At 43.8% G+C, this 15,448-nt stretch overlaps 1 protein-coding gene across 2 annotated transcripts in view; it reads right to left on the bottom strand.

The window, feature by feature from the left end:
- Positions 1-15,448, bottom strand: part of PSMB7 (proteasome 20S subunit beta 7) — a 59,733-nt gene that overhangs the window by 19,903 nt on the left and 24,382 nt on the right. For both annotated transcript variants that reach the window (XM_043566897.1, XM_043566896.1), the window contains exon 6: positions 9,597-9,655. In XM_043566897.1, coding sequence (XP_043422832.1) covers positions 9,597-9,655 — 59 coding nt within the window. The remainder of the gene's footprint in view (positions 1-9,596; positions 9,656-15,448) is intronic.

Raw genomic sequence — 15,448 nt, forward strand, 5'->3', positions numbered from 1 at the left:
AGGACAGAAAAACCATTGTTTATAAGAGCTAGCGAAGGTCAGATTTTTTTTTTTTTTTTAATTTTGCATTTACTTAAAACTCTGTTTGATGCCAACAGGGTTCAAGTCGCACAGGAAGGTGCTTCGGCTAAACACTGATAGTCTTCCTTGATCTCCATTGTCTGCTGTGTGGGTTCCGCCAGCAACCCTCCCAGCGAGTGGTCACCTACCCATGGAGTCATTAAACCTCTGAATGTCAGCTGGCGGGATTAGCCAGCAGCTTCCACACCTGAGCCCCCGTGGCAGGGACAGAGGCATTTGGATCAAGATCACTAATGAATACAGAATTCATATGCCGCTTGTCAGGGCTCCTGAGCTCAGAGTCGCACAGATGCAACCGAAATAAGACGGAGGACAGAACAATTGTTGACGAAGATTAAAAAGTTTTGGCAGTTGGGAAAAAAAAGAGCACCTCATTATTCAAATATGATAGTCTTGCTTATTTTTTTTTTATTTTTGTTCAAGTTATTCATGATTTGCCTCAAATGGACAAATGCCATTCACCAATATTTAAGGACTTCTTGGTCTCATTACTAAATCTGAAGAGGCTTATACCAGCTAAACGCTACCTATATAGAGAAAACAGCTCCCTTGTAAATATCTGAAAACTCGCGGGGGAAGAAAGCCAGTCACGGGGTATTTGGGGTGAAGAAGGGTTAAAAGATGAAAAAGTCCGATGAATTCAAAGAGGAAAAAATATATTTTTCACAGCCAAGTGACTTTTTTTTATAGATCCCAGTATCTCTGGATTTCTAAACTTCCTTGCGTCTTTCTGTTCCTGGGCTCCTTCCAATCGCTGAGCTCACCGAAGAGGTTTACGCACCTCCACTGACATTTGTTTGGCTTCCTGCCGTCTTCACAAGACCTCATCAGAGAAAAGGAACAGCCCGAGCAGCCCAGACCTCTGCTCACCTGGAGTAAGATGTCTTCCCCACTCTGTTGTCAGAGAATCTCAAGCCTAGCAAAGAGGCAGAATGGCACAGTGACGGATCGCGCCGGAGGGCTCTAAAGCCAGACCGACAGACCGACCGGGATTCAAATGGTGACTCCACCGCTGACTAGTTGTGTGACCCGGGGCAAGGTATCTGACCTCCCCACATCCTCATGTTCCGCTCCACAAAACAGCGCTAACAAAGTACAGACCCCGCACAGTTATTGAAAAGTAAAGGAGAGAATGCCGAGGAAGCGGTTAGAAAAGTCTGGCACAGTGTGCCAACACTCAACGAGCATCGGCTACCGTGATTACTGGATCTTCATCACCTCCTCCCCCATCACCGCAGAAAGGCAAATCCTTCCACAGCCCGTGGTATGTGTTGAGCAGGCTTCTTCTACTGTCATTATGACCTCCCCATAAGTCTGTCTCGGATTTTAAGCTTCTAGATGGGAAAGAGAAATCGCCTCTATATTCTGCTATAATCTCCAAGCCTGATGCAAGTACAAATAATCATATCTAGTCGTTGCTATGTGAGGTTTGTATCCTACCACTGAGTAACTAAAAGACAGAAGCAGCTGCCATATTTTAGAGCCAATTTTGTGTGAGCCACCATATAAGGTGTTTTACAGACCACATCTAATCCTGACAGCGACCTCGAGGCAGGTCTCTGGATCCCCATCTTCTAGATGAACAGTCTCGGGCCGTGGCTTACTCAAGAGTCATGCCCTGAGGACAGTGGAGACAGGCTCACAGCCCAATCCTCTAGCTCCCAAGCAACCCTGCCCCTTTCCACCTGACCACACTGAACCCATCCTCCATGTGTTCCTTGGGGACCCGTCTATGTGCCAAACTGAAGAAATTCTTCTTTTCAATCAAAATAATGCAGCTCACTTACACTACTGTCCATCTGCAAAGGACAAACGAATCTGTAACTTCAGTATCTTTCTACTACCAGACTTAAAAAGAAAAAAAACCCAACTATAGTTACTTCCAAGATTTGCTGTCAGGACACCATATTGGTATGAACTCTTTCATTATTTAAAGTGGATCTATAGCTGCCTGCGATGACAGATTAATTCTGTTTCTTCGGTAGCTAGGTGTTTGGCATCACGTCTGTGAGGTAACCACAAGCCTTTAGGGCGATAGCTGCTCACATCTTTAGCAATCTATAAGGGCTTCTCTAGAGGCCAGCACTTGCCGAGCGATGAAATATGACTCCATAAATCAGACGGCTGAAGTGGCACTTGTATACGTCACCATCTATCTTCGCGGCTTCCCTCTGAAGGGTACAGGGTAAGAGCTCATCCCTCGGTATTGTGACCAGAGAAAGGACCATCAGAGTTGGCACTGACTAAGCATGTGCTACTTAAAACTGAAGACACACTAAGACTGGGGAAAAAAAAAGATCCTGCTGGTGTTAGCACGCCTCAGGCAGTGGTAGGAGCTTCAGCAACTCATCTTCAAAAGGCAGAGCGCCAGAGCTCTAGAAACCTGCAAAAATTGGCTAAGCCTGCAGTCTTCATTTCTTTAAGCTGAGCATCTTCAAAGTCTAGAATTCTAACTGTAGGGCACAGCAGCTGCCACTGCAGATCTGATCCTCTCCGCTTTTGGCAGCTCTCAACTTGAGATTCTAGCAAAAGAATTTTTCAAGTTGCTATTATTGCCTGTCATGGATTTATAAATATTGTGCACTATCTGCTGTGGCATGGCTCTCATGGGACGCCAGAGCATGCCAAATGCATAACAGAATGAAAAACAGTTTCTATTCTTCAAATAAATGCTAATTTTTTTTAACTGTGCTCACACGATGTGTTTGGTGACCAACTTCAATAGTACAGAATATGTATCAGAGAGGGGGAAAAAAGCTGATTGTCTTTTCCAGCAGCATTCAGCTGCTACTTTCATTAAGCTTGTTTAATTAGATTCCAGATGCTAATTTGCAAGTCGATACCAGAGGGTGCAGGACAGTTTGCCTTTGAATCATCTCCCTGTGATGTGAGGGTCCTGCCGCACACCGCTACCCTTCAGCGGCCCTCGCACGCTCTTCTGACAATTAGTGCAAAGAGGGGACAGTATTGATCTTGACAGACTAAATATTAATCTTCTACCCGTTTTAATGAATTATAATCTTCAAGAGTTTAAATTTCTCACTGGGCAAAATGAAAACATTCCTTCTTACAAAGAAGTGGGATGGAAAGAAAACTAACCCAAGTTATCTGATGGATTCCTTTCATTCCTTCCCCGCCCTAAAATAAAATGTTTTTATTTCAGCAATTGTAACAATTTTCAAGATACATACCCTCACAAAGCTAACACCATTATTTCCAGGTATTTCAGTCAAATCCCTTATACTTAACTGGAAAATGGACTCAAAAGGCCACAGTGTGGTTATCACAATTTTTCCTGTCTAGCCAGCCTTGGGTAATAACCAGGATCAGGGGCTTAATTCTTATCCCAGCTTTAACAATAGAAAAAAAAAAAAATCTGGGGGAACGGCTCCGTGCAATTCATCATCACCAAAAAAAACCTCTAACGTAACTGACCCCTTGTCATTAGGTCAACTCACACATTTCAAGATTCACTACTCTGCTAATACAGAGCAAATAAGCACCTTTGCTGATAAAAATAAAGCGGGAATTTATCACAAGTAATTCAATTTTTTTCTGCTTTCATTTCTATCACAGCTGAGTACTATGAACACCAAAGGTGAAGTTATCAAGCCACATCGAAGGAGGGTTAATCTGGGAACGATGAAGTAAAGCAGTTTTTGACACCTTTTCAACCACTCACTCAGCAAATGCTGGTTTAATGCCCACCATGCACCAGTTACCATGCTAGGTGTGAGGAAAGAGAAATGAAGAAGCACAGTTCCTGCCCTCAGAGGACTTCCAGACGAACAGCAAGGAGAAGGACGAGAAGACGAAAATTGCAAGACCACTAAAAGCAGTGTCAGGGTCACAACCGGGTTGGGGATTTTTTTTTTTTTAATTTTTAAATGTTTATTTATTTTTGAGAGAGACAGCGAGCACACAAGTGGGGCAGGGGCAGAGAGAAGGGGACAGAGAATTCAAAGCGGGCTCTGTGCTGACAGCAGCGAGCCCGACGTGGGGCTCAAACTCGGGAACTGTGAGATCATGACCTGAGCTGAAGTCAGACGCTCATCTGACTGAGCCACCCAGGTACCCTGAAGGTTTTTAAAGACTCTACTTGTCCCTTAAACTCACATGGTTAGCTGACAGCTTCTGTGCAACCACGAACCAGGGCTTCTACCTGAGGCAAATCATCGGCTCAGATAACTTGAAACAGCAGAGGCCTGTCTTAGCCATTCATGAATCCCAGCTGGGTTTCATTGCTCTGCTTTTTGGCCTATAATTTCCCAATGAGCATCTGCCCTTTGCTCCATCTTTGTGTCACCTGTGTACTTAATGGGGGTGTTTGCTCTGTTGACTCTGCCCAACGCTGTATGTTATTTGAGAACTGTAGTAGTTATCTTCCTCCGTTATCTCAAACAAACGTTCAGCACTTTCCAGGTCGGAAGGAGAGAAAGTCCCCTCAATTTCCCAAGTGGTTTCTGATGACTCAGATTTTACTTTCGTGCAGGGTTACTCTGTCTCAACTCAACAAACACCTACTGAACATAAGAAGCTGAAGAACAGAGATGATTTCATGGCCTCTGCCCTCAAGGATCTCCCCCTATCAAGGGCAAGTGAGGGAGATGTCCCCGAAAACAGCCTTAAAACAATGGGACAGGGGTGTACAACGGAGGACAAGGACACAAATAAAGGAAGAAGCAACTGAGGGCATGCATTGCTGGCTGACACCAGCAGTGAAGATTCAATGACAAGCATGTACACCCTGTACTCAAAGAACAGCAAGCCGGGGTGCCTGGGTGGCTCACTCAGTTAAAACGTCTGACTTCGGCTCAGGTCATGATCTCCCAGTTCATGGGTTCGAGGCCCGCGTCAGGCTCGGCACTGACAGCTCAGAGCCTGGAGCCTGTTTCAGATTCTGTGTCTCCCTCTCTCTCTGCCCCTCCCCCACTCATGCTTGCGCTCACTCTCTCAAAAATAAATAAACATTAAAAAAAAAAAAATTCAAAGAACAGCAAGCTGCCAAGACGGGCCGTGGTAGAGTGGAAATGTAGCCCTACATTTCCCAAAGTTTAATATTCATACCCCTGGGCTGACACACGATGGGTGATGCCATGAATACATTTTTAATTTCTATTAATAGTGTGCACTCACTTTCATGTGTTTTGGGGGGAAAAGTAACCAACACATCAAACCCAGGATTTCACAGCTACAAACTATATTTAAAAACTAAATTTATATTAAAAAGGTGAACTGAAGTGGTTGTAGGGAAGAAGAGAAAGGGAACTGACAAGAAAGGAAATGAATCACAAATGCCAAAATCTGGGGTGCCCGGGTAATGCAGTCGGTTAAGCATCCCAAACTCTTGATCTTGACTCAGGTCATGATCTCATGGTTCATGAGATTGAGCCCCGCATCGGGCTCGATGCTGACAGCGTGGAGCCTGCTTGGGATTCTTTCTCTATCTCTCTCTCTCTGACCCTCTCCTGCTCACGCTCTCTCTCAAAATAAATAAATAAACCTTAACAACAAAAACCCAAATGCCAAAACCTCTCTAACTGTACACTTAATTAAGATCTATGCATTTTATTACATGTAAATGGTAATGTCTCAATTTGTAAAACAGTGAATTCATTTTTAAAATATTTTTCAAGAAAAATAATAGCACAGGGGCACCTGGGTGGCTCAGTCAGTTAAGCATCCAACGTCAGCTCAGGTCATGATCTTGTGGTCTGTGAGTTCAAGCCCCTCATCGGGCTCTGTGCTGACAGCTCAGATCCTGTGTCGCCTGCTTCAGATCCTGTGTCTCCCTCCCTCTCTCTCCCTCTCTGCCCCTCCCCCACTCACACTCTGTCTCTGTCTCTAAAAAAATAAATATTTAAATAATAACAGTAGTAGTAGTACAGGTGGCACCTGGATATGGCAGAAACCTTAAATGTGATGTGCAAATGACAAGTTCAAGAAACAATGCTATCCCAGCCCTGTCCAACAGAAATAATGTGAACCACCTATGTAGTTTTATATTTTCTACTAGCTACATTTTAAAAAAAGTAAAATTAGGTGAAATTAAGTTTTAGTAATTTGTTATTTAACCCAATATACTTAAAGTAGCACTGTTTCAATATGTAATCAATAGAGTATTATTAATGAAATTTATTTTCCAATCTTTTTATACTAAGTCTTTGAAATCTGGTGTGTATTTTCCACTCAGTGTGTTCTCAAGTCAGACTAGCCACATTCAAATGCTCAGTAGCTATGTGGGGTTGCTGGCTACCACGCTGGACCGTGTAGCAAAAGGCAATAAGAACACGAGGTTTTTGAGGAGACAGGGGCTCTCAGTCTACAAATACTATCGTCTAGGACCAGCACTGTCTGAGGCACAGGTCTGTAGTTTTAAAAAAGAAAAAAAGGAGAGGGGGGCTATGGAGTACCTCTTATGGATTTGTTTTGACAATAAAAAAGCCAAGAGTTTGTTCAATGAGTCTGGACTAAAAATGACTGTCTGGCAAAAAATACGTAATTATGCTAGCCTAAAATGGCCCCTTCCCTACGCAATTCTGTGACGTGTAGAACAGCTACCGTCCTAGCAATCCACGTACACTCTGAGAGGCAGCAACGCTCTCCTGGGTCTCTGCGTGAGACATGTCCATAATCCTTTCTCATACTGGAAGGAATAAGCAGATTTAGCCACCCGAGCCTGCAATCTCTAGACAGGCAAGAAAGAAAAGTCACGGAAGGCTTCTTGTCACGGAGACAGAAAGCCTTCCCGGAAAGAAGGAAAATAAAGTTGGGAAATCTGAAACCAAAATGTTTCCACGAGCTCTATGCAAACCAGAAACGACACCTTGCTGAATTCTTTCTCATAGCAAAGAAGTCACTAAAACTCATCCTCTCAACCTTGACTGGCAGTCTTAGCCTCCGCTGAAACCACATCACATAATCTCCATCAAAACAAAGCACGGTGGCCAGCAGTCAGCTGCTCAGTCTCTATAATAAATTCTCTTGGTATCTATTAACGTCCCGTTAGAGTAAATACTATCCACAGATAGTTGTTATACTATTATTTGCTTTCTATTTACATTTAAACCCACTTCACTGGGGAAACAGGTTACTACCATCTTCACAATGAAGTGATTCTGTTCACTGTCCATCTGTGTCAAGTTTCAACAACTTCAGTGAACAAAACCAGTCACCTGAAATTGGGAAATTAATTAATCAATCTGAAATGGGAATCTGGTCAGGCTGTTTGAAGGTCTCATAGCTAATACAGAACACTAAGTGGTCTGAGATGCATACAAAATTGATCTAAGGAACACATTCTTCAGACTGATAATAGCACAAATTTTATTGAAGGGATGACCACATTTCCCTTTACTTCCTCGAATCACATCAATATTAAATTCATGGCCTTTGAGTCACTTCAAATCCAAACTCTAAATAATGTAAAATTACTTTAGCAGAGGGTTAAAGTCACTTTTAATATACCTCATGCTTTCAACTTTTTCTGCAGTTCCCATTTTTCTCTAACATATGGAGGTTCCAATCAATTGGAAACAGACAAAGCTTTCAAGAAAATTTGAAAAGATTAATGTGGTTTAAAGGAGGGCTTGACATTACTGAGGTGATTTTCTAAACAAAAATCATCAGAGTCTTTCTCCCCATACCTTCGTTAGTTCTAATAGATTTGTGAAGCCTCAGGAACTCCTCTCCTTTAGTCTGGAGACTGGGAGACCTTTTTTTCTTTTTCTTTTTAAGTGACCTAGTACATCTTATTTTTTCTCAGTACTTAAGAACCCCAAACAGAAAATAATGCTGATCTGGGAATAAATTTTCACATTGAGAAATGAGAACAGAATCCTAATCTCATTTATAGTTGATACTTAGACCTGCTTACTATCCTTAATTGGAGCAAGACTCTATTATCTTTACTACGAAACACCTAGCTAAATCCTATCTTTAGTCATTATGTTTCAATTCCAGCAGATGTCCAACAAAGGGGAGAAATCCAGCGATCTGTGACGAAGTCACTTGTGTGTGCTAACGTCACGTACCAAGGGCAACAAGGCTTCTGGCAGGAGACCCCTGTCCTGCTTGGGCAGCATCCATAACCCTACATCCTCTGGCTCTCAGGGCACTTGGCCCAAACCTAAAGGGCAGAGAGAGAGCTTCAGGGTTCCAATGACAGCTGGTGCTCTGATGACAATGAGCTGGTGGAAAAATCAAAAAGTTTTAACATGCAATCTTCTCCGAAGATGATTAGGCATAAAGCATTGTCAAAAAGCAACTCCCAGGGGCGCCTGGGTGGCGCAGTCGGTTAAGCGTCCGACTTCAGCCAGGTCACGATCTCACGGTCCGTGAGTTCGAGCCCCGCGTCGGGCTCTGGGCTGATGGCTCGGAGCCTGGAGCCTGTTTCCGATTCTGTGTCTCCCTCTCTCTCTGCCCCTCCCCCGTTCGTGCTCTGTCTCTCTCTGTCCCAAAAATAAATAAACGTTGAAAAAAAAAAATTAAAAAAAAAAAAAAAAAAGCAACTCCCAGAGACATCTTCTGGTATCTAAAGAAAACAATATTGTGAAGGCAGAAACGGCAGATGCCTACCTATTAAAGAAGAGGGTATAAAGAGCCTACTAAATTGTCGAAAACAAGTTGCTACTCCCTATCACAAAATTAACAACTATCAACAGACCAAGAGCAGGTAGTGAAGGCTGCCTTCAGGACCTCTGTGCCCACAAGCTGGCTGAGCGGCAGAGACAAAGCACAGTGGAGGAATAATGCGGTCTCATGCACACAAGCATACGGAACACTCCTTCGAAAGGGACAATGGAAGACCTGTGGGTTTGTTCTTGGAGGTCTGGGAGACAGGGAAGTTGCTTAATGGTGGGTACATCTATCACTAAGGCAGACAGGTGGAATGCCATTCAGAAGGTACCACCCTCCCCCACCACCAAAGAAAATATAATACGGAACCTCCTAAAAATATATTAGAGACACCAGAGCCTGATCACCCTCTGAGCATGGTCCACTACACACGCGATCTTGTCCCCATCTTCTGGCAGATGCAGAACCATCTATAGGGACTTTTTAAGCGGCCTCCATTTTCAGACCAGGTCTGTGTGACATGCAAAGATATACACAGTTTCTCTGTTCTCGGTGAGAAGACAAACAAACAAACAAACAAACAAAAAAACTTGTCATTTTAAGATACCGTAACACAGAAAGCTGAGTGCACACAAAAACATTCCACGGTGCAGCAGCATCTACAGCCAAGAAGACTCCCGGACAGCCCAGAGGCCAGAGCAAATAGCTGAGGGGTGCTGGCTCCCCAAGCCTGAGGGAGGGCACGGCAGGGCCACTCCAAAACGAGGCTCTCGCAACCAACCTGTCTTCTCAGCAAATATGCTTATCTGCGCCGAAGAGCGTTCCAGCTAACAGCAGTGCTATAGGAGCTCTGGAGGAATTGGCAACCGATCTGTAAATGTCCAACATACAACTGGAAAAACACGTGAAAGAGAAGAAAACTGCAGGGACCGACATACCTCCATATCTGGCCTAAACTTATCTTCAAACACAGCCATTGCTGCCAAGGAACCAGAACCTGAAAGAAAAAAGATGCATTTTTAGTGTATTTACCAACTCCCAGCTTCTCCATGTCGAGTTTACTTTGGGGCAGCAAAAATGGCAAAATACGCCCAGCGTCCCACTCAAGCGCGGTGTAAATATTAATCCTACAGGGCCACATAAACCAGGTAAACAATGCTCTTCAAAAGCCTGAAGTCACACTTACCACTATCTCGGGTAAGCCCGCAACTGGCCCAACATCCACCACTGACAGGAGTAATTGTAAATTATTCACAATAAAACGCTGAAGCATGAAAATGAGGTTATGGGGAATTTGTATTTTTTCAGAAAAGTGAATGGCACATAATTTCATACATCCTACGCTGTTGAGACCTGTGCTCCACAACTGTGCCTTGGCAGGCTGCTGGGTACAGCGCTAAATACCAGGCCAGTTAGAAAGAATAGATTGTTTTAATGAGCTGGCCCTGGTAGAGTCACCTTGACACACGGGGAAGAAACCACAGCACCGGCAGTGGTAATAGGCCTGCGAGCCGCAGCCACCAGGTTATTCCGGCTTCAACTGTAAAACACTTTATTATGTGGCATTTATTTGGAGCTATTATTTTTAGTTCGCACTTTGAAGAGTAACAGCTGAGTAGACAAAATGACAGACAAAGAAACAAAAATTTATTATCACAATAGCAAATGGCTGAAAGGTTATGCTGCATAGATATTAACAGACAGCAAATTCTCCCTACAAAAGTAGGATATAAAGGCATTACAAATAAGCGTGGGCCCCCTTTGAATGAATGTAAAAGGCAGCTCAGCACTATTTGAAAATTTAAACTTGCTTTGTTCAGAAACCAGAGAATCTTTAGAAAACCATCATCTTGTCTTTACAGAGTCCTGGCAATATTTCAGGATACTGTACTTTTGGAGAGAGGATAGAGTTGCCCACAATTTTTTACTCCAATTAGAAGATTTTTTTGGCATTTATTACTTTTTAACTTGTTTTGCATAACACTATCTATTTAGCTGGGTCACAGAGAAAACCATATTTTCTATTTAAAATGATTTGTGTACATCGCTTGACCACCTCAATGGTTTTAGCAAAGGAAAAAGGCAGCGATTAAACAGTTTCAAATGAGGTGTCCTGCTGATTTTATCAAGTCTGCTGAATGTATAATGAAAAAGGAGAAGCTGACAGCCACGCTGCATTGAGAAAATACAGACTACCTTATCTGAACCATTTAAGGAGGTCCAATTATAGATCAAATTTAAAGGGTAGAAACAGCAGATTTACAGACACAAATCAACGAACATGGTAATCCCGATGAATATGACAGATACTCCTGTTATGGAATATTGCTGTGGTTGAGGATCATTACCTTCCCAGCACCGGATACATCACATCTAAAGCAGTAGGAAGCGTCAAGTGTAGACCGGTATTACAAGCAATGACTATTCATTTAGGCTTGGGAGCAAAAGGCAACCCCATTCTCCCCTCTTACCATTTTTTTTCTCCTTAAAAAAAAGGGGGGGGGATCTAAAGAGATATTAAAAGCCCTTTGGAAAGGAGAGAAATTAAACAGCTATAAAACCAGTGCATCCAAATAAAACCAGCAGATAAGCAAGAGCAAATTCACCAAAGCCAAGCCTCTGAATTTCGTTAATAAACATGTCCTTGAAAACCTGAAAATAGAGTCAAAGTCCACCAACGTTCTGTGAGTCACTCATTTACTCTGAGATTCAGGGATCAAGAAGAAAAAGTAACTCCAGTTTTAAGGCCCAGGTGAGAGCCAGTCTTGGACTTCAGTAAAAAGACAAGCTGGTTCTGTGCGGAAAACAGAGGCCAGCTCTCATGAAGAAACAAGAAAACTGCAAATAAGAAAATCTCGGAAGAAAACATTTCTAGACACCAAATGTGCCCAAGAGCAGCCTTGCCTAATCCAATCTGGCTCAAGCATCTCCCTCTGAAGAGCTACGGGTAAATGTACCAGAGGCCTGAAATAAACGTTAGGACAAGACAGGGAAGGGCAGGGAACCTAAAAGCTAACAACTTTGTGGAAAACTGTAATCAATTACTGTATAAGAGAAAACTAAGCTTAAGCTTACCTTAAAAGACATTTTTCCTTAAAAATTACCAGCCCTGTTCTTTTTCTCTCAGGTCACCCTTTCTTTGGCAGTTCACCATAATAAACAGGTTAATTTTACTCTAATTTTTCCTGGGCACATATATTTCCTTCTGTTTAGCTTCATCTAATATTTTAAAGAATGAAAAGTACTTTCCTCTCAATGTAATAATTCTTCCCTTATCAAAAATATTATTTTTCCTGTTAGGGAACAATGCTGCAGGCAAAATTTCTATAAGCAGAAATTATGTACTATGTCTAAACTGTTGCCCAAAAAAGAGTCTCTTCAGTGTGGGGATGCTTCTCACATTATCAGAGAGGATGACTTTTTTTTCAAGAGCTGGAAGCTGCAGGTGAGGTCAATGTAGAAAGGACACGGGGGTATTTATCCCGCTGTATTTCCACTTCCCCTTTCACACCACGCCCCCAACACACACACTCCAACCTACAGAGCACAGGCATGGTATGGAGAAGTCTTCTGGAAGGCAGAAGCTTGCTAAACTGCCTGATTCTGCTGCTCCGGAGATCAAAGATAAGCAGACTCCAAATAAACTTGAAAAGAAAGGGAAATTCAACATTAAAAACAATTTCTAAATCACTTGCAAATTAGCTCCTGCTCCCAGCTTTTTAGGAAAGGAGGACTCTGGCGCCCCCTTTTCAGAAATCCGTGGAAGCGCTAGGAGACGGAGAGCCGTGGACTTTTTGTCAACAGGTTTCTAGGAAACCCTGAACGTGTGTCGGCTATTTAGAAAACTGAAGTCAGAATTTCAAAAATGACTGCAATTGCCCAAAGTGGCCAGAGAACAAGATGCAAATCCTCACATAATTTCAAGGCAATGCAACTGGGGGAAGGAACGGAAGCTGGCCATTCAAAAGAAAAAACAGATGGTAAACTCCAGGAGACCAGTATTCTTTAATAATTTCACTCAGGTTTCCTAGATCTTGTTTCCATGCCACTTAAAACTATATACAGTAAATCACCTAATGCCACACTAGTATAGCAGCCACGGACCGACAAAATGTTTAAATATTATATCCCATTTTTAAGCCACAGTAATGCCCTGATACATTCCATTATTTCAGCATCAACCTACCCAAACGTGGCACTTCCAAATCCAAAACCAAGGCAAACGATCTTCTAAGGAGCATTTACACTGGTTTTTCTATTCCAAAACCAAGGTCACCTTAGACAATTAGTCAGAAGTACCTGGCTTCCCGTTCAGGAATGCATGAACAGAAAGGCCAGGAGACGAGGGCCTCTGCTTCAGACGGCAGGCATGTCAGGTGAAGGAAACACAGGTCAGAGAGAGGATGCTTTCCACAAATGCAGGATGGGCTCAAGGAGCAAGAGGTGTGAGGCCTGACCTCAAAGAGCTTATCTAACAGCAGGGAGGAGAAGGCAGCCAAGAAGGAAGAAACCAGGGCACACTGAGCACCCGCCATGGGCTACGCATCACGTCATGCCATTCAGTCACCCCACTAAAGCAGTAAAGCTTCTTGTCTGGCATTACAGAATAAACACACGGCAGGACTCTGTCTCAGGCGTGACCTGAGGCAGTCACCCTCTCCTACCACAACTGACCAGAGCAGACGTGCACGACCTTCCACGATCGGGTCTCTGTCTCCCTCGACCCCCTTCTCAGCCCTGACACATACACTTGACATCCCACCAACATAAAACTGATAATAATTTCCTAAATTATACCACTTCAAGCCAATCCCACCTTGGCACATGCTATGCCCTTTGCCCCCTTGACGGTCTATAGGATTCCTAGTCACCTTTCAAACCCCAGCCGAGAGACTGCTTCTTCCCACAAGCTTTCCCTGACCAACCCCCACCACGAGGGTTCGTATCTGCACCCCCATCCCTAGCAGTCTCAGGCACACAGCAAGCACTAAATAGAATCTGCTGAATTAAGCCAGGCTGATTTGAGGGCACCTGTCCAAATGAAGGAGCTGGGGAAAACTCTGAGCTGGCCCTGAAGGAGTGATGATAGCAATAAATGCCTTGATAAAGTGGAAAAGACATTTATTGCCTAATTTACCATACTGGGGTGAATATAAGACAAACTCAGATGTGAAGCAAGTTCAGTGTTCAAAAGGAAAAAAAGGCTTTACACCCACAAAACCATGTCATATTATATGTCCTGGTCTGGTCCAAACCTCTGTGATACCACAGGGGTAAAATGCCTTCCGTGGGCTCCTGCATTTTACTAGACAGCCCGTCTCATTCGTAGTCTCCATGTAGCTGCTCCTTAGCAACCTCCACCAAGGCTGCCTTTTGCAGCCCACCCACAGTTGCTGAGTAGCCAGTGTTGCTTCCAGAACGAAGCTCTTTAAAACAGAAAAACGAGGGGCGCCTGGGTGGCTCAGTCGGTTAGGCGGCCGACTTCGGCTCAGGTCATGATCTCGCGGTCCGTGACTTCGAGCCCCGTGTCGGGTTCTGTGCTGACAGCTCAGAGCCTGGAGCCTGTTTCAGATTCTGTGTCTCCTTCTCTCTGACCCTCCCCCGTTCATGCTCTCTCTCTGTCTCAAAAATAAATAAACGTTAAAAAAAAAAATTAAAAAAAAAAAAAACAGAAAAACGAGGTGCGATCAGTGACCAGCTTTTAGAAAGACGATGGTGCGGGGCACCTGGGTGGCTCAGTTGGTTAAGCGTCCGACTCTTGACAGCAACTGAAGTCATGATCTTGCGGTCGTAAGATCGAGCCCCGCTTCGGGCTCTGTGCGGACAAGCAGGAGTCTGCTTGGGATTCTCTCTCTCCCCCTCTCTCTCTCCAAATAAATAAATAATAAATAATAAAAGAAAGAAAGAAAGAAAGAGAAAAGAGAATGGTGCAAGACATAGTGGTGGCTCCCTATCCACTGACTCACCTCCTGCACCCACCGTATGTCCCTAGTTCACCTCCCACCTCCTCCCTGATCAACCCCTTGGGACTCCCAAACCACCCAGCAGCCAAGCTGTGGAGACAGGGATGGGGGAAGGATACAGAACGCAGCCCTCTTCCGCCTGAGGGGGCCAGGAACTGCCCTGCGCTCCCTGATCCACTGCAGCCACCAGGTGGGTACCACTGCACCCTGGCTGCTCCTGTTTAGTGGCCATTAAAAGAATTCCTCCCACAACAGATACCCTGTGGGGTCCCGGAAAGCAGGTCTGCTCCCCATCTCTGACTGTCGGGGCCTAACCCGCTTCAAGATGACAGTGGGGGCGGGGCCATCCACACTGCTAACCTCCAGGAGAAGGGGGTCCCAGGCAAAAATGCCAAGGGGCCACACCTCCAGCCAATCTTTTAAAATGAAGTATCTGCTCTTATTAACAGCAGGCCACTGGTTTGGGGGCGGGGGGGGGGGGACCAACTTCTGTAAACAATGTAAAATATAGGCTGTGAAACTCAGGAAAATATATGCAACATGTAGGGCATCAATAAATAAAAAGGGCTCACAGATAAAGGACACCAATATGCCAACAGAAAAAAGGACACAGCAGTTGACAAAAAAAGAAAAAATGTGACAGGCCTGTACATTTAGAAACACTGTTCAAGTTCACTAGTAATCAAAGAAATATGAATTTAAATTAAATAATCATTTTTTTGACTTTTACATTTAACAAAGATTAAAAAAATAATACCCAGGGCTGACAAAGGTGTTGTGAAACAGGCAAATCTAACACACTCGTAGAAGCAAAAATGAATAGAACT

Source organism: Prionailurus bengalensis, chromosome D4, assembly GCF_016509475.1.
Source record: "Prionailurus bengalensis isolate Pbe53 chromosome D4, Fcat_Pben_1.1_paternal_pri, whole genome shotgun sequence".
Classification (NCBI taxonomy): Eukaryota; Metazoa; Chordata; class Mammalia; order Carnivora; family Felidae; genus Prionailurus; species Prionailurus bengalensis.